Source organism: Colius striatus, chromosome 3 (assembly GCF_028858725.1).
Source record: "Colius striatus isolate bColStr4 chromosome 3, bColStr4.1.hap1, whole genome shotgun sequence".
Taxonomy (NCBI): domain Eukaryota; kingdom Metazoa; phylum Chordata; class Aves; order Coliiformes; family Coliidae; genus Colius; species Colius striatus.
Genome location: NC_084761.1, coordinates 48818617 through 48838842, shown reverse-complemented (window position 1 = coordinate 48838842; position 20226 = coordinate 48818617). Strand labels below are relative to the sequence as shown.

General features: G+C 38.6%; 1 protein-coding gene across 2 annotated transcripts in view; it reads left to right on the top strand.

The window, feature by feature from the left end:
* Positions 1-20226, top strand: part of GRID2 (glutamate ionotropic receptor delta type subunit 2) — a 737077-nt gene that overhangs the window by 627964 nt on the left and 88887 nt on the right. For both annotated transcript variants that reach the window (XM_061992861.1, XM_061992860.1), the window contains one exon: positions 6845-7040. In XM_061992861.1, coding sequence (XP_061848845.1) covers positions 6845-7040 — 196 coding nt within the window. The remainder of the gene's footprint in view (positions 1-6844; positions 7041-20226) is intronic.

Sequence of the window (20226 nt, the reverse complement as noted above, 5' to 3'; positions counted from 1 at the left end):
AGTCACTCTTCCTTCATGGTATCCACAAGCCTATTTTGAGAAGAAGGACATACAAAATTTTGTTAGGTTATGCATTAGGAAGGACTAATAAAATATTCCCTTCCCCTAGAGTCCCAAAGTAGATCTTTGATGTATAACCTCACTTCAAGTTGATAGCATTTGTTCTCTGCCTCACTGATTATTTTGGATCAAACTGTTACAAATTTTTTAATTAACTTAGAGGAACAAGAAAAATAAAATTGAGTGCTAGTCACCTTTTCCATATAAATGGCTACTCTTAATACCTTTGGGAGCTCATCTTTTCATCTTCTGCCAACAGGCAATATCAGAAGTAGGGGTATGTAAGTCATAAAGTAGTTCTTAGATGCAATTTTTGGTCATACTTGACCCACATTGTAGATGACATTTAAATCAAGACAGTCAGCATTCCAAATGCCAAAACATTGTGTGGCAAAGCAAAGTATAATTTCTACGCAGTAATTAAGAGCAGCTTTTCTTAGTAAATGCCAAATAAATTTGGAGATCTCGAGCTGTTTCTCATAGGTGTTGATGCTGAGAATTTCAGCACTGAGCCACTATGGCCATTACTGTGTTTTATGATTCCTTTATGATAGAATTGGAGCCCACTGACAGAGACTGATTTTACTCAGACTACTGCACTCCACTCTTTTCTTGGGTAAAGGGAGGGTGTCACCACCTTCTCACAGACAATGAAATTTTGCAGGAAAGTTGAAGTAGAGGAGTGGGCAGAGGTGAAGTCGTAGGATTTGTCATATGAAAGGTCAATGTTAAGTGTTTTCAAGTTTAATCCACTTTTTAAAATGTGGAAGCTTGATTAAGACTTTGAATTGTACTCATTATGATGGAGTCTGCATCTTGTGTCTTCTGTAAAATAAGAAGTTCATATTCCTTCTCCATGCTATAAGTAGCATGTCCTATTTCATAGGCAAGGCCTTTGAATAATGGAGGCATAGTGGTAAAGCACATCTTTTTTCATCCTTGTTTTTCCTAGTCATTCTTCTCATGACATTATTACTAAACCATGATTCACTGGAAAATAATATGTCACAAAGACTTTAAACAGCTCAATAAAAGTGCCTACAAGTTTTCTGCAAGGGGAGGTTACACAAAAATACAGTAATTGGAATAGATATTTCCTTATACTTAAAAACAGAATGTTCTATTACCTCTCCTTCAAACTGGCTAGTAAAAAGTATTACTGATTTCTGACACAGCTGACACTGCCAACAGTCAAATCTCTTGGCTTACTGTGCCCTGTTCCCTAAGCCTACCTGTGAATTAGTCTTTACTATCTCGAGGCAGGGGGAAAAAAAAGGACAGTGGAAGACTTAATCAGAATGAGTCATAAATAAAGACTACAGTGTAAGCTGTGATATCAGTTATTTTCTTCTAAAATGTAGTGACTGCTTCTTGAGACAGTTCTGTGCAAGTCCAACAACACCCAATCTATAACCCAGATCTACAAAAATACTTTGATGCTCAATCTTCTACCTCTGATCACCTAAAAAAGAATTTAGTTTTTGTTTTATGAAGTTGACCTTTTGTTTTTCTAGATTTTCTGTGTACTTTTTAAACAGTTTTATCTGACATATATGAACAACATTTTACCAATTCTAAGTCTAGGATTTTAATTTCTAGAAGAGAGTATGCTTTGGGGAAAGAAATGTATGCCAATCCTAATATGTTTGAGGGTTTTTTCTCTCTCTCTTTGAGTTGAAAGCAGAGATGATTTTTTAAATTAAAAAGTAATTAATTTGTACTAAGCAAGAAAATGAAAGTGACCTGACAAGTGCTGTCTGATTAAGATGTGGAATACTAAACAAAATCAACAAATGCTGAAAAACACATGTATCTCTTAATAATTCATCCTCAAATGATTCAATTCATCCATCAGAATAGCCCTATATTGTAGTTAATTTGTAGGGGATAATATTGGTATTATCCCAGTAATTACAAAGAGAAAAAAACTTACCATGAAGACCACACATAATATTTTTCCTTACAATACTTCATAAATTCTAACCAAAAATAAGCTCAACTGTGAACTGTACAGTCACTTCCCTAGAACTAGAATTTCTCTGTATACAAGCTCATTTAAAGGTATTTTATTTTATAACATTTTTTTCAACTAACAGTATTAGAATTTGGGCTTCAAGGAATACCCTGTAGGAATTAACCAGCTTCACAAACATTTTTCCGTATTTTTAGATCTGATGTGGCAGCTGTGTGGTGAGACTGGTTGACATAACTGGGACTGGGAATTTATATCTCCACTAAATGTGTTTGCCTGACCAGAGAATCAGTTGTTTAATCTGGGAATAAAGGTACATCAAATAATGTGTAACGTACAAACCAGGCTGGAGGCAAAGTAGTTATAAAAATTCTTTATTCTGGAAAGGAACCTCAATGGTTTAATAATTTTATTAGTTCTGTCAAGGATTGTCATTTCTCTTTGTTTTGCTGTACCTTAGCTGCTAGGTTGTGAATGTCATACCAGTAGTCTACAAAGCTGCAGGTTATAAAAAACAGCTTCAGAAGGAGGTCGTATATATTAAGATCCCATTTGGCATGTTTGTGTGTGGGGATGAAGTCACTGATGCGATGGGCCTGTTCCATTTTTGCAGTCATTCTACACAGCAGCATAAATACACATACACCTCAAAAGCTGCAAAAGCTCTTTCTTGCTCCTCAGCCTAGAGTCAGGAGAAATAAAACTTGGCATTTGCCACTGACAACTTTTAGTGCATCCATAGAGTTTACATTTGTATTTGTCTTGCTCTTGTCCTCTTGCTGTCATTTTCTCAGTGTAGAGCAGCACCTGCAATAGTAAAAAGATGCAAAGTGGGGCAGCTGAGGGGCACCCTGAGTTTGAGGACAGCACACCAAACAGTAAAGAACTGCAGACTGTAGTGAATGCCAGACTTGGCAGTTACAACATGTCTTTCTAAAGACATCCACATAATTCTCCTCCTTGTTATTTCCCTGATGGTGATGCCTTTGTGATGGCACTTTTGCTTGCTTCTCAGACTGTTTGAAAGTACACTTGCCATACCTGATTGTAGTACATTTCTGGACTAACTGCTTGTGTCTTGAGTTGATTTGCCATTCTGAAATTAGCAAGGTTGCTTTTATAGCCACAAGATAGACAGAGGAGTTTTTTTCTTTTGTGCTTTTTCTAATGGTATTGTTTTGTGGCAGCAGCTACACATATAATTTATATACCAGATAGCTATAATATTTCAGAAAAAAATGCTTTTGTTGCTTGTTATGTTAGAAATTCTATGGCTGTATAGAGTCTGTAGAGTAATGATTGCAATTTTGCTAGGTGTTGTCAGTGGAAATTGGAAACTCAGTAAGTACTTTTTGTGTACTTTTCTAGCAATATGTATGACAAATAATACAGCAATTACAAGACATTACAATAGACATCCTGTGACAGTTCGTTCCATTTCTGAGCACTGCAGCAGTATCCATAACACAGAATTCATGAATATAGTATGTTGTATTTATCTAGTGCCTTTCATCAATGATGCTTTTGACAGATAGATACACTGTCAATGCAATAGTGGTCCGCCTACTTCTACACAACACTGTACCTAATGGTGAAACAGAGAGAACTTCTCTGCTGCTGTCTACCAGAATGCCTTTCTGCAGAGCTTGTTGCAGGGGATTATTCCTCCCCAGTTGCAGGACTGCATTTGTCCTTGCTGAATTTCACACCACTCCTGTCAGCCCATTCCTCCAGCCTTTGTAGGTCCCTCTGAATGGCAGTCTGACCTTGAGAAATCATCTGGTTCCCAGATGATTATCTCATCTGCAAACTTTACAGGAAAGCATATACACACCTCCTCCAGGTTACTAGTAAAGGCACGTCTCAGGTTAGATCTCTGTGGTAGCTGTTACCAGCCTCCAGGTAATCCACTCTGTGAGCCTGATTTTCCAACCAGGAATTTATCCATCTGGTCTCCCACCCAACCAGACCTAATGACCTCATTTAGATAGAAGAATATTGTGGGAGACAGTAGAGAAAGCTTTGCTAAAGTTAAGGTAAACTACATCCATTTCTCTAGTTGTGTTTGCAAATTAAGTCATTTTACTGTAGAAGCCAATCAGATTGATCAGGCATAACTTATTTTTGGCAAATAGATGTTGACAGCTCCAGTAAGCTTCTTCTCCTTGTGCTCAGAAATGTGCTCTGAGAGCACTCACTTCATGATGTTGGATGACCAGGCTTAATTCCATGATTCATCTTTTTAATCTTTTTTTAATGTAGTCTGGATATTTCTTTTCTCCAGTGGTCAGGGGTTTTCTCTAGTCTTCTTCACCTTTCAAATATTAGAGGAAGCAGCCTTGCAAGGACATCATCCATCTCTCAGCACACTGATGCAGATTGGCAAGTCCCTTGGATTTCTCTGTGTCTGATGGTCTCAATCAATCCCTGCCTTGTCTGGTTGGGATTTACCTGGCCGCTTACTGCTGGTTGTTCATTGCCTCTTTGAACCTCTAATCTCTAGTAACAACAACCTGGGAGACTTTGTTGGGGAAGAGTGAGGCAAAGATGGCATTGAGCATCTCAGCCTTAACTGTGTCTGCTGTCCCACTCAACAGGTCCACACTTTCGTTAGTCAGTCTTTTAGTTCTGCAAAAGCTGTCCTTGTTACCTGTGAAGTCTTTCATGGGCATCCACTCAAGCTGAATATTGGCTCTCCTAATGGTATCCAAAGTTGCCAGTAAATGTTCTAAATTCCTCCTTTGTAGTTTGCTCATACTTCCACCTTCTGTACGTTGTCTGATGAGATGAGGCCTTTTGGAAATTCTTGGTATTTTTTAGTAATTTCAAAGTGTAATAGATCATTGAATTGCTTTCCCTGGAGAAACTTATCTGATGGGTGTGTCTAATCTTCAGGACTGATCTTAAAATGGTATTGATCCTTATTTCAGTTTATTTATTCAACTGGAATGTAGCATCTTAGTAGTTTACTTTCATAATCCGATTACCACCAGAACCTTTTAAAAATACTTACTTCTTCCCTTTGACATACCAACTGTAATGAGATTTCACATTTTTGCTAACAGCTCATCTGTTTCATATTTAATCTTTCCGAACCCATACATGTTTGTCTGGACTTGATTATTTTTTTTTTTTTTAACTTCTCAATTGCAAATCAGCCAGAACACTTATTCTTCTGATACTGTAGTCTACTAGAGTCTTACATTTTTCTGCCTAGAAAAGGGCATGTCTCAATCCTCTGGTACAAGACAAATATACTTGGTTTCAGGAAAAACTTCATCTAGCAGCTCACTTTTGATGTTGCCATCTGTGTACCGATTCTTTGCAGGTTCTCTGCTGCTTATGTTCTCATTGGAGAAAGAGGAGAGGATTTGGGGATTTTTAATACCATTAGTTATTTACAGTTCAAAATCAGATTTATTCCCTTCCTTATATTTACTATATGTTATCTGCTTAGAATTTAACTCGTTCCGTGTTTTTCTGATCCCATATGTCTTAATTTCAAAGGATTTCTTTTTTATTCAACCTCTAAACCCTTGCCATTGATCTCTATTGATTTCTTCTTTTCCTGCTTTCTGTTGTGATCAGAGGCATACATATCCTTTGAGATCTGATTACTGTTTTCTTCAATGCAATCCCTGGAACATCTAAGAAGTTGGGGGTTTTGCCCCCATGTAGGACCTTTTTCATTACATTTACATGTTTCAGAAACACAACTTGAAATTTGATGAGTTTCCTGCATTTGTACCTGCATTTTCTGTGACTACAACGAGCTTTTAGAATTTCCCATTGTCTACTTTAATACAGCATCTATCCCCTTGATCTGAAGTGTCATCCACTAGACTTTTTTCATTTGTGCCAGGAAAGCTGTAATGAGTTGTGGGCAGTAGGTGAACTGCAGTAGTTATTTTGAAACTTTAATTAATGCCATTAAAGAGCCAAAAGCACATGAGAGACAGTCTCTTGAACTGGATAATAAAGGCCAAGAGTTAAGGAGATTTTAAAGAGTTCTGATTTACCTTTTTAAGTTCAAAGCACTGTTGACAAAAACTATATTTGAGATCCTTTAGAAACTTCTAAGCTGGATAATTTTTCTTGATTATAAGGAGCAGATAAGACTAGATAATATGTAAAGCAGAAATTTATATTTTTTTTACTAAATAACATGAACTGTGATGAAAAGAGTTAATGAAACCACAACAGAAATCTTCATATTGCTGAAGATAGTGTAGGATAGTGTAGTGTGACTTGTGTGATGGGTACACACTTCAGTGCAGGACAATTAAAAGCTTCTCTTTGCTGTCTAATGCAGTAGCAGATAGAGGTACTCAGCCCAGGGGTTTTGGGCTAGATTTGGTGAAGTTCCGTGCTAACACTCCTGCTCCTCAGCAGTGCAGTGTGTAGTGGCAATGCACTCTAACAGGCAGTTGCACAGCTTCTGTTGAACTCGCTGGATACATCTCGAGGAACTGCAATCTTCTCTTCTTTCCTTTGCCCCTGCTCAAATGAGATCAGCATTTGACAGAATGCTCCTTCCATTGTTCCCATTTCATCCATTTTCATTTTTTTTCTACCCCTTCCTCTCATTTTGTGTTCCTCCTTGTGTCTTAAACCATAAAAATAGTAAGAATAAAAATAATTTTTCAGTTTCTCTTTGTCTTTTAAGAAAAAGAAAGAAAAAAACCACAACAATAATAGAAACTGGCTTGACAGCCATCTTCGTGTTTGTTGCCTTTTGCTTACTTGCAGCTCATTCGTCTTGAGAATATGGCTTCAAATCTTCTATGTCTCTTTTCTTCGCCAACAATTAAGGTCTCTTCAGGATCTCTCAAGGCAAACGGATATTCCTTATGGCACTGTCTTGGACTCTGCAGTCTATGAGCATGTCCGAGTGAAAGGGATGAATCCTTTTGAGAGGGACAGCATGTATTCCCAAATGTGGCGTATGATTAACAGAAGTAATGGCTCAGAGAACAACGTCTTGGAGTCGACTGCAGGCATTCAAAAGGTACTGGTATGACTTATGTTTTCCTTCCCATTGGATATGCTCTGCTATAACACCACATTTGCTTAGTTATTACTTTTAACAACACGGGATGCATTTGCATGCAGATAATGATCATGGATGGGACTTGTAATCTATGTAATCTTGTTTTCAGCAACATTAGCAGTACCCAGAGTGTTTGCTCTGAAAAGGATTTATAGGTATGAGAGATTAATGTATTTGTCAGGATACAAAATGGCAATAAGATCACTGGACTTATAACCACAGAAGACAGAACAATGTACTGTACGAAGCTTAAAGCGTTTTAAATACAAGACATTGATGAACTTGTTTTTATAAGCTCATGGCGTTGAAAATCTTGGCTTTCAGTTAGAGCTCTGAGTCATACATGTTTTGAGAGAGGCAGGCAGAAGAAGATGATCTGGCTTTAAAGAGTGCCACAGCCAGCATCTGTAGCGGGTTTAGCAATGGTAAAATACTTTCAGAGCATGAGTCAATTTTCATAGTCACATTTGTGAATGCAATAGTTCCATGATTTTATTTGACAGCTAGAGTGAACACTAGTCCCTGAAAGGGATCATTGTGAGAGTGATTACAGGTTAAGGAGTGACTTTTTCCCTACTGTTGGATCTTCAGAGTTTGAAATCAAATCTGAGAAATAACATCTTTTGTATGTTTTGTTTTAAACGTCAAAACATGAAGGTTGGTTAAAGCAAATATCCATGAAGTTATGTGTTCACTTCTTTTAGGCTTGGTTTAGAGACTTCTAAAAATCCAGATAAAGTGCATTTTGTCTCTACCCATCATTTCTGATGTTTTCACACTGAATACAAACTCATAAGAGAAAAGAGTATGTTAAAAAGAATTATTAAATCACTGATGACCTCTTGATAATACAAGAAATAAAAAATAACAAAGGTTCTTTGGAGTTTTAAAAATCACTAGTCCACTCTTTGTATAGCTGAGATCGTATTTTCTCCTCTGAAGGACTAAACAGCATTAAAGAAGAGGCAAGAGATGCCCTGGGGAACTGCACTTTTGAAACCTCTTTAGATAAAGTCGTAAGTTGGAAAAGCAAGGGAAAAAGACCGTCTGAAGATTTATTGGCTGGTGGAAATTGCTTTTTTTGAGAAAATATATTTTAGCTCAGTTTTTAAGGGTCTGATAAAGCTGGGGTTTGCCATTTGTATTAAAAAAAAAAAAAAAAAAAGAAAAAGCAAGCTGCTTTCCTGGTTTGCTTTCCCATTATACTGAGGGTTTCAGAAGAATCAAAAACTAGAGCACATCAAACACAGCTGTGTTGACTAATAGCTTTTAGCTGAAAAAAAACAACCGCTGTATCATGCTGGCAGGTAATTTCAGATTACAGTCTTTTATTTCTCATTTCTGGAAACATAGCAGATGATGCCCTAAAACCAACAAAATCAGAAATATCTGAGTTCTTTAATTTCCCATGCATCTGCTTCCCAGGAATAAACACTTGCAAATGATGTTGAAAAAGCTGCAGCATGTGAGCAAGCCAACCAGTCTCCAATTTTAAAGTGTCAGGCACAGTTCTAATGAACATGCAGATCCACCTATCCAAACATGGTTTCTCCCCTTCTTCCACCTTACAGGAAGAAACAACACAGAAAAGTAAGATTATTTAACAGTTGATGTTCACACAGAAGCTTTTGGGAGATTGTATTTGGCCTGCTCAGGAAGAAAGATGGATAAAGAATGTGATGTTAAAAGCTAATCTTAGGCAAGGAAAATTAATATTTAAAAAAGTCTCTGATAAGAGGCAGAGATTTTAATCTCTGTAACTTACTTTAAAAAAAAATGAAAACATTTCAGAGGAAAGAATTCTTGGGTCCTTTTGGCCTATTTATATACTAAGGACTAAGGTATGACTGAACAGCAGTTTGTCCAAGCTCTCTGAGACCATTACCTCAGCACGTTCTTGGAGTGCCAAGAAAGGACTGAGAGTTAACAAGTGCTTCCAAATGGATATGAGGACAGGCATTTCTGCTAGACTGCCTAGTGACCATGAAGGGGCTGTAGCAGGAGGGACCATCATGGCAGAGAAGTATGCAGAAAGGATGTTATGGACATGATGGACATGGTCTTTAACACTCCCTGATGCACCTTCTCTGAGGTTAAATGGGGTTTGAAAATAGCCATCACAGAAGAGACTTTGACATTTTTGTTATATCTTAAAAGCCCTCTATTTTTGTCTTGCTTTTATTCTGCAAATTACAGAGAAGGTGGCACTCTTTATTTTGAGTAAAGTAGCAGCTTAATACTAATATAAACAGGGGGAAGGGGAGAGGGATCAACTGCTAGTTTACTCGTCACATCGTTCCACTCACTCAGCAGGACTGCATGCTTGCTGTACTGGTGACTTCATGGCGAATGGCACTTGTATGAGTGAAAATACAATACAGTCAAATGACAATGATTGCATAGTCCCATTTTGCATCAGGCAGTCTAGAGCTTTGACCTGCTGTTCCTGGCAGGAGGGCAGAGAAGGCAAGAAAAATAAAATGGGAAGATCAAGCCTTTGAAAGTTTTCAAATTTTGGTATTTATTGGTTGTTTTCTTCTCATAAATCAGGTGCATACGTATCCCCATGTACCCTTCTATTCCATCCATAGTGAAGAGCTGTATATACCATCAGGTTTGGCTAGAAAGCAGCTGGACAGATTTACTCTGAGACAGCAGAGTTTTAAATACCTCAAGCAGCAGACAGCCTGAAAAGTGAAGGCACTTTAGATATTTTATACCATTTAGTGTCTCTTCCTTACTTAAAAGGCAACAAAAAGCAGTTGAAGATCTGAATTAAAGGTAGAGAAGCATTCAGTTGTTTGTCTTCCTGCTCTGTCGAATCAAAATGGATGAGGAGATAGTGATATTCCTGCATATGTTTTGATTATTCTAGAGAATAGTCACTTTTTTCTTCTTTTTTCTTTGTGATTCCTAAGTTTTTAATGTACCTCAAATTTATTTTCCTTTTTTGTGTGGGCTATGAAATATGTATCTCATTCTGTCAAAGGAATCTCCATTTTCACAGAAGTTACTTATTCAGAGAGGATTTACAGAGGCCTAAGTCATGCCTGCTTAAACATTCATTGCGGACTCCAAGAAAAATCATTTAGGCTTAAACATATCACATTACATACCTCTTTATGTCTTCTTAAAAAGCACATTACTCTACTTAATCCTTTACAAGCACCACAGGCTTTCCTATTCTTGGAACTATTCCGATTTAAAATATAATGAAGCATTTCCATTGTGCCCTTCTCTGCTCTTTCTTCCCTAGAGTGTAATAGTGTCTAATGCCCTATCCTACCCAACTTGTTCCTCTGAACATGATACCATAGCCTACAGCGTGTGCATTTTTCTCTGCAGTACAAAGTGGAGAATTCCTTTCCCAGGCTGCATAGGCGGAATCTGAATGTTTTGAAACCTCTGTCAATTTAACTCTAGCTGCAAAATATTTAGCCAGTAGGAAACTTTTGAATAACTGTCAGGCCAAATAATGCTTCTGCATGGTGCACTAAAAGAAACTTCTCTTAGGCTCTCGTAATATTTCCTCTTCACCTTGCACATAGGATCAAAAGGAATTTGATCTCGAGATTTGTATTTTCTTGTAATCCTACCTGTATTGCCAGTCGAAACATGCTGGCAACTACTGAGCCCATTTGTTTCCTCTGGATGCTGTGGATGGTGCTTTTACCTTCCTAAGGATTCCATTAATAGTAATTACATTGTTTAAACTACATATGAATATGCCATAAAAAAGTTTTGCTAAGGTGATTTGCCTGGATAAAAAAAGGAGTAATAATGATTTCAGATTCTCTGCTAGAACAAATTGTTAGTAACGGGATATGCTTATTCTTAATTTATTTTCAGCAGTAGCAACAGCATAAAGGTTTCTACCGATGGGCAAAAAAACACTTAAATTCACTAATTATCCTTATTTACTGACAAATTTGCCGTTGAAATTGCTGCTCTGGTGGCACATACTCTGGTCACACCACAAAAAGATCCAGTTAACATATGCAAGTCTGTTGTGAAGGTTTCTGACTATGCAGTTGTCCAGAAAAACAGTGAAAACAAGAGGTAACCAAGACAGACATTTTAGATATTGGATCTGCACTGTCATTCAGCAGTTTGGCAATGGCTAAGAAGGGAACAGGATGCAAAAAAAAAAAAAAAAAAAAAAAAAAGCAAGAACATCTAAAAATGCTGTGACAATACTCCAGTCTCCTGTATATCTTAATTCTCCCCTACAAGTGGATCAGCTACACTATGCAGCTATTAGTTAGTAAACCAATTATCAACCCAGATACTGGTTCTCTGGTTCCCCTCAGCCTCCAGACATGATGATTTTTGGGCAGATGAAACGTTCTGGTGCTGCTCTACAAGTAATAAGGTTCAGGACTACCCTTAAGACCTTGATGCCCCATAGCTGAAGGTGAAATATATCTATTTTGCAATTACTGTCTGCTGCACAGTCCACGACTTGGATCTGACAGGTGCCTGAGGGTACCAAATGCACCTGCACTTTGTATTACCATGGGTGGTCTAGCTCCATCTTGTCATACAGCATCCTTTTCCTGGTAAGCAACACTCAACATAAAACCCGAGCCAGATTTACCAATGAAGTGCTATTAATAATGACAGGAGAAATGCCTGATCCACTGACATTAGCATGTTTAATATCTTACAGCTTGTAAACATGTCAGTTCATGGGAGCAGGGGAGTGGAGTATATTTCATTGCAAAGCATATTTCTTATAGCTTCATCGCAAACTGGCTTCAGTTTGTATGAGCCAAAAGAATGATCCAGCCTGGTGATAGATTTTAATTTTTTTTTTCTTTTAGTACTGTGTATCTTTGCCTTCTTATCTAGGGCTTGAGCAAACTTGCAGCAGTGCAGCAATTTAGAATCCTGACCAGAAAACACTACAAATGCAGTATGGTGTTACTTTCAGATGCTATGAAAAGGCTAATAGTTATCTGGATTAGCTTAGGAGATCAATGTGATTTCTGTGTATGATAACTGATCTATGACAGTTAACGGAGCATGAAAAGATTCTGTTCATAGCTTTAAAATTTAATTGTAAAACTGTTTTCCTGCTCTCTCATTTTCTCAGAATTCAAGGTAGGCTCAACAAAAGGCTTGCTCTTCCTCACAAATGCTCCTAAGCATATAGTAAATTTTGATCTAACTTTGACTTTTTAGAGTTTTCACAAGTTTTATCTTGAGTAGAACACCTGTAAAAGTTATTTTGTGCAGAGTTTAGATTTATTCAAATGAAAATGTAAGTCAAAATTTACATCAACCTGCATATCAAGTAATGGATCTGCAAGACGTGTGTTCATCCAAAAACTAAGCAAGCCAGCTACTGCCATATTCCTCCAAATGTTCCTGATACCTTTTTCTGAGTTTATCTTACTCCTGTTTCATCTTACATGCTCCTACATGTACCTTCTCCCTTCTGCTATCACTGAAATGCCATCCAAGTTGCTCATGACTTCTATTCAAAGGTCAGTCTGCGTATGCCTGGTAGCCACTTTAATAGCCTCAAATGTTGCTGACTGATGTCCTGCCATGTCATTCTACTTTCCATGACCATCTTTGCTTGCACTCTCTCTCTTATATTTCTATTATTTTGGAGAATATTCCAAATCTGTTCTCCAATTTTTGTGAGCCATCCTACATCAATTATCATAGTCTTTTGTATCTGTAGCTCATCCCCAAGTATTCTCAAGTCCAAACAAATCCAACTAGCTAGAACTTGCAGTTCTGCTTTTCTTACACGGAACTGAGTTCCTTTTATCTGAAATAAAATTTGTGTGTTTTCCTCTACTGTCTTTTCTAACCTCTAACTTAGTTCAACCTACAATAGCTGACTTCATCATCTTCATTTTCTTTCCTGAGGCTTTCTATTACTTAAGCTTTTACCTTCCAAAGAATGTTTATGATTTATCCATATAAACCCCAGTCCATCACTTCAGTAGTTTTCAGTATTGTTTCTGGGGCCTTTATAAAGGACTCTTTACACATTTAGTGCTATCAAATATGCTCTTGGGGGTAAAAAAAAAAAAGTTGTCTTGAGCTTCAAGGCCTTTGATGGTTGATTCTGACTCTCCCTTTAGCTTTCTCATTTTCTGAATTGGAAATCATTTGTGTGAACTTCCAGTGCAACTCTTTTTTCAAGCAAGCATCTTTATGTTTTCTCCAAGGACTCTTCTGTAAGATATGAAGTTTTTCCTCAAGACGATAGCCTTGTCTTGTCTTGAAACACCTGAACACTCCATTGTTATTACACTAACAAAAACCTTAACAACTAGGTCTCTGGTGTACTACAATCACTACTCATCAACTGAGCAGCAAGGTATCTCTATACTCTTTTCCTTCATTTGGCTTATTTTATAGCTGTCAAATAAGGGGGGAGAGAGAAACTCACACCATAGTTGTCTAAATACAACCATAAATGTGATGTGGGGGAAAGCAAAGAACTACTCTACCTCTGTATTAACTAAGTTAATGAACATGATCATTGTCAGGTGCAGGCTATTTGTCAGAAAAAAATACCTCTGTGTCTGACATCTCAGCCTTCATCCGCTAAGATCTGCAGCCTAACTTCATAAGATGAGTATGGGAGCTGAAGTTTGTTAGCAGTCTGATACGATATAGAAAGAAAAGGGAAAAGAATATATTTTATTGAGCAATCAGTCTTTATTATCTCTCATTTTCTCCAGCTTCTGTGTCACCAGCTACGTATTTGTCTTGAATTGTCTCACTGATTAACATAATTGCATTAATCTCACAGACAGTTTTCTAATCTTGAAGTTTTCCACTTGTTTACAGAGAAGGTTTGTTTGCCTGAAAGCTTGGTTATTTAGAGATCCCCCCAGATATATACCTTCTTCTATTCAAAAGTAATTATCTCTCAAAACCTTGCTTCATTTAGATGCTGAAACTGTCATAGCTACAACTATACTTGTGTTACCTTGGGTGCCCAAATTAGGTGCGCATGTTTCTTTCCTATCTATGGCAGACAAATAATTTCCTTCTCTAGAGAAGGATGGGGAGTACCTAAGCTGGGAGTCTACTTTTCTTGGCCGCTTATTTTGTACAGTACCTATCAAAATATGATCATATTCCTTGACTAGAAATGACAATAAAAATAAGAAATAGCAAAATACATCCCGAGGAAGTAATTTTGATTGAATCCTGTAGAATTGCATTCTACAGAGAGCTGAATCCAGACTTTTCAGATGGAAAAAGATGGCTGACAATCCTTTGAAGGGTGGGGCATGGAGTGGGGGGTTCCCCACCCTTTTCATCCTGACGGACAAATACAAAGCTAAGTACTTCATGCCTTAGCCTGTTTCTAAGTCTGTAGTCATCTTTTTACATGGTAAAACAGTCCAAAGAAGCATATTGATTGCTTTGTCAAGTGACTTCACTTGGGGTTTCTCTCATGTAGAAGTAGACTAATTAGGATGGTGCCATGAGAGAAACACCTGAAGTGCATTCCTGTCCTGATGACAGGAGACCAGCTCTGTAGAAGTGCCACTATAAAGCACATGGTGCCTTGACAGGCATTTGATCTAAAATAATCCTCATGTACACAAAGAAAGTAGAATTAACTTTGTGTTAAATAGCCCTAGATCTCTACCTGTAGAGATAAGAAATAGGAGCTTTCCATTTTTGTTGTTTATTTCTGGAGAACTTCGGGTATTTCTAATAGGTGGGGAAGGTAGGACTGCAACATCATGCTCTAACTAGTGAGTGTAGCTAGGCCACAACATGCAGAGTAACTGCTCATGGCTACCTGTATGACGAGTTTGTAGCTGTCGGTGCTTATTTTATCCCCTTGTATCTCTTTGTACCTTTTTCTGGTAGTGTCCAACTTCGGGAATTGCTGCCAGAGTAGTATGTATCCTCATTTATTTCTCTAGCCACATCACATCTGACTACCAGAATTCTGAGCTCTATATATGAGAGACTTTAAATTTCTGAATAATTAAGCAGCATGAGTTCTGCTTGCATTTGCAGTGGCAAGTGATTAATTGTTCAAATTCCAAGCTCCTTCCTGAATCTGAGACTTTTAGGGGATGGGAAATTTTGGAAGGGAGTGGGGAATAATAAAACTGAAAATTAGGAAATAATTTAACAAAAATCAAGTGCATTTTCAGTTAATGACTGTAAAAGCTGAGCATGACTATGTCAGGATAATGATGGAAGGAAATTTTTTTTGCTCTCATTTGTCACTGAAGTTTTCTCAGCTGGCCACACTCAGTATTAGGGAGGCACCTGTTAGAAAGGGTGATATAAACAGAATAGGATGCTGAACCCACCACCCTTCCAAACGAGTAGCTTAAATCATGCATATTTGGGTCTAACCAAGCAATGTTATTGTCATGTTCCATAAAAACCAGTTTCTGAGTATTTACTATGTGATGAGTGCATTCATTATGCATTAGCACAGGAGAAGTGGAAAGAGAAACAGCTCTCATGGGTGCTGTTACAAACCATCTCATGAGTAAAATACAGGCTTTACTACAGTGCAAAACAGGAGACGTTTTTACAGATATATTTGCAGCAAAATGGAAGTTCTGCTGCAAGTTACTCTCTCAATTAAACTCAAAACAAGAACATGTTCCCCCTTCGGTTTATGAGCTGCAAAGACCAGGAAGGGTTTGAGAGAGGAAGATTGTTTGGGGCAGAAAGGTAGTGAAGGGTCAGTTTTGTAGAGTATCAGTTGTCGTTGGGCACAGAGTGATGTTGGTCCTGACGTGGCATCTTACAGTGAAAGTGTGGTGAGTATATATAATGAAAAAGCAGTACAAGGAAACATTTGCTAGATAATAAAATATTGCTGTTTTTTCCAACCCATAAATCTACTTCTAATGCGGTTGCTAAAATCCTTTGTACTGCCTTCCTACACTATTCCATCTATGCCATTGCCTCACCAAAAGAGAGTATGACCAACAGCTTTAAACGGCCAAGAACTGTAGAGGGCTGAGCAAGTTGTGCTGGGATGCAAGCAGATATGTGAACCTCCCCATGTGCATCAGCAGCTTGTGGAGGGATGTTCCCTTTGGAGCCTTGAGTAGCACATACATTATGTCACCTTTTATTGGTGTGAGGTGACTGCTTGGTGTCTTCAGAAACTAGGTATGCTGCTTACATGTCATTCCACTTTGACAATTGGTCATTTATTTTGATTTAGCAAGAACTGAAATGAACATGACATAACAAGTCCTGTAATACTTTAGGCCTCCAAAATTGTTCTTTATTAAATAGACGAGACTCCTCATGCAAGTTGCAAAGTCCTGCAAATTTGGTTTCCTAGTCTGGTCACATCAGATGCAGGCCATTTCTGTGCAACCTGTGGGGAAGCAAAACTTGAGATGAGTAAAATATCCTTCTTGAAGTACTTTTTGTTGGTTTTTCAGGTAACTTCTTGTAGCTGCTTTCCTATGGGAGAGTGAGGATTTGAATTTGTGCAGCTTAACAACCATATGTTTTCTTTTGTGCTCAGATCCAGTTCCATATCCCTTTTCAAACCCATCAGTGGAAAAGGTCTGTCAAAAATTGCAGCCTCTCAGAGAAGTAGAAATTTGGATCATGTCTCCACTTTGTTGGCACCTCCTATCCTTCCCCAGCTTTTGTTAACTCACTCATGCAAAGGCAGTAGTGAAGCCACAGCACCCTCACTGAACACTCTTTGCGACTCACATCCCTTTCCATATCAGAGAAATATGTCTCTGCTCTGATTTCTCATTTTGGATTCTCATTGTCCTAAGAAGGAAAAATTTTATAAAGTGCATGACAGAGAAGAAAAGCTTGGCATTTGAAACACTCTTGTTTGGCTACAGGGGACATAAAAGGTATTAGGCATCTATTACTCTGGTCCTGTGAGCTCTTATTTCTCTATTTTATCTCTATTAACTTAGAGCTTTTCCTACAGAGGTTCTGTAGCATTTTCAGGTTCATGAAGATAAATAACACCACCATGCCGAGGGTGTCTGGGGACTACACATACTCCTACGCAGCTCCAGCAGCCTAGGCTCATTCTTTTCTTCTGAATTATCTCTTCACTTTGTTCTCTCCCTCTTTTTCATTTTTCTACTTTTTGACCCTACGTCCTTTCTGTCTGGATGCCAGCTACTTCAACTTTCTCCTAGTTCTCTGAGACTTTATTCTTGCCATTTGTCAGCTCTCTGCGTAGTCACACATGTCCCTTACTATCTGATAGTCTTACAGCTGTATAGGAATAGGCAATATGAAAGCAAAAAGAGAGAGCTCAAGGATAGCTCACAGCTGCTGAAAATTTTTAGACTATCATCCTTAAATAATCAATACAATAATAAGCATATTTGTAGGCAATTAAATGCTAGTGAGGTAATAAGGATGGTGTAAGAAGATTAAATGGTAAACTAAAAAGCACAGACAGAATACTAAGAAAATCAACCTTTCTAGTGCCTAATTTATATAAGTGCCAAATATCAGAAGCTTTGATTAAAACATATCACAGAATCACAAAATCATTTTAGTCTCAAAACAGGAGAGAGGAGAAAGTCCAATGTGATTTCAGATTTCATTTAGAGACATAAAGCACAGAAAAGGTTAATTTTTCAAATGCAATAGAGGAACCCCCAAAAATGGTATTTATATTTACATACTTCAGTTCTGTTCTTCTAAATATCTATGTGCATTTAAATGCAAGTACAAGATGTAGAGCCAGAGAAATCTTCAAGACTGGGTCTGAAAACTTCTGGTCCGGGAAACTGGAGACTGTGCAGACATTTGCTTCTGTTTGACATTGTCCTCAGTCATCTGGTTATACATAGTGGGAAATATTCTAATAAAACTGCATTTTGTTGGAATATATCAACTTATTGAACCCAAAATGTTTTGAGGAAAAAACAAGTTTATGCTGTGTTTGAGGAGGGAGAAAGGAGGAGAAGGATCAATTTGAAGCTCCAGATCTGGTGGTTCAAACTAAATAGCTGTTACACAAAATCAACTACACAGCAGAGTGCCAGAACATACGATTAACTTTTGTGGGCTTAAGCCACACTCATACCAAGAAATTAATGACCTTGAGATATAAGGAGTTATTTCTTTAAAGGGCAATTAGAACATCTACAGTGCAGAGGCTGTCAGGCTGCACTAAGGTCTGGTGTCAGGATATGTTCATTGGCTCTTGCTGGTGCTTTGCACTCTAACCCTATTCACTTAACTCGTCTGGAGTGATATGAAATTAAAACACACTTCTTCAATTCTCACTAAATATTTCAAGAAATTTCAAATTCCATTCAACCAGAAGTTTCAAAAGCTTTCTTCCTGATATACGTGTGGGACTCAGGAATCTCGGAGAGGAGTGCTTTGAACTAAAATGTGACTCTGCACGTGCATCATGGCTGTGCATACGGCCTGTGGATAGCTTCTGGGGTGGACCAGGTAGTAGCCCAACAGGGCATTGTTTGGGCTTTTCCTCCTGACATTGTGTCTCTGAGCTCCTTTGTGGATGTGCAGAGGAGCTTTTCTAAACATTACCTAAACAATATTTTCAGCTCCTGCAGGCTTTGCATGATCATAGTCACCAACTTGGCAGTCCCAGCTGAGTAGAAAAGATCAGATGGATGTAGAAAAATAGTTTTCTCTCTCCTGTTACTCAGACTTGCAAAATTAGCCTGTGTCAGTGGCATATTTGCTTAGGTAGTGATAAATGAAAATGGTAAAAAATCTTTCATTCTCTGGCATTAGTCTGGCACCTTTCATAAGCAACAAAATCCTTACAAAACCAAACAAAATAATGTTCTTTTTCTATACCATATATTACAATGCCTTCTGCTACTATCTTTTTCTGACTTGACTCAAGCTTCCACTGAGATGTTTCTGAGTGCTTTTCTTGGAAAGAAATGTAGATGGTGTGAATTTTCCAGCCATCAAATTAAAAATTCACAAGTAACAGCAAGGCATTGAGGAAGGTATGCCAGCTAGGTAAGCTGGCTCTCTCAAAGTATGTCAACTAAAAATAATGATAAAATTCCACCTTGAGAGTTGGGCAGAGAGGAACCTCATGAGGTTCAACAAGGGCTAACGCAGAATCCTGCACCTGGTGAGGAACAACCCCATGCACCAGTACAGACTGGGGATTGACCTCTACTCTGCCCTGGTGAGGCTTCACGTGGAGTACTGTGTTCAGTTTTGGCCTCCCCAGCTCAAGAGGGACAGGGAACTTCTAGAGAGAGTCCAGCACAGGGCCACCAAGATGATCTGGAGCATCTATCCTATGAGGAAAGGCTGTGGGAACTTCGCTGTTCAGTCTGGAGAAGACTCAGGGAGGATCTTATGAACACTTACAAGCATTTAAAAGGTGTACATCAGGAGGATGAGGTGGCACTTTTTCCTGTTGTCTCAGGTGACAGGACTAGGGGTAATGGACAAAAAATGGAACTCAAAAAGTTCCACTTAATCTCGTGGAAAAATTACTTTACTGTGAGGATGAGGGAGCCCTGGCACAGGCTGCCCAGGGAGGGTGTGAAGACTCCACACTGTTGTGGTTTTGCCCAGCCAGCAATGAAGCACCACAACAGTCTCTTGCTTGGTCTCTTGGATGGGGCAGTCTCTTGCCCCATCCACCCCCACCCTCCTTAGGATGGCTGAGGCCCCAGTGAGACGGGAGGAAAAATAGATAACTAAGGTTGTTGTGGACTGGGACAAGAGAAGGGAAGGGTCATTACCTACAAGAAACAGAACAAAAAGTGAAAACATAGCAGGATGATGAAAAAATTACTACCAGTACTTTAAGATCTCCCTCCCCCATCCCTCCTTTCTTCCCAGGCTCAGCTCACTGCTCCCAATATCTCTACCTCCTCCCCCTTCAATGGCTTAGGTAGGCAGGGAATGGGGAATGTGGTCAGTCTCTCACAGATGGTCTCTGCCGCTTCTCTCTTCTCAGATGAGGACGACTCCTTGCATTCTTCCCCTGCTCCAATACAGGGTCCCTCTCTCAGGACATAGTCCTTAAGGAAATTCTCTGTTGTGGGTTCTTCCCAGCTTCTGCCGATGCAGAGTCCCTCACACAGGATACGTCCTCCTCCAGGCATAGTCACTGCCCCGATGCAGGGTTTTTTACAAAGTGCAAACAAATCACCGCTTCACTAGTCCTCTCCAC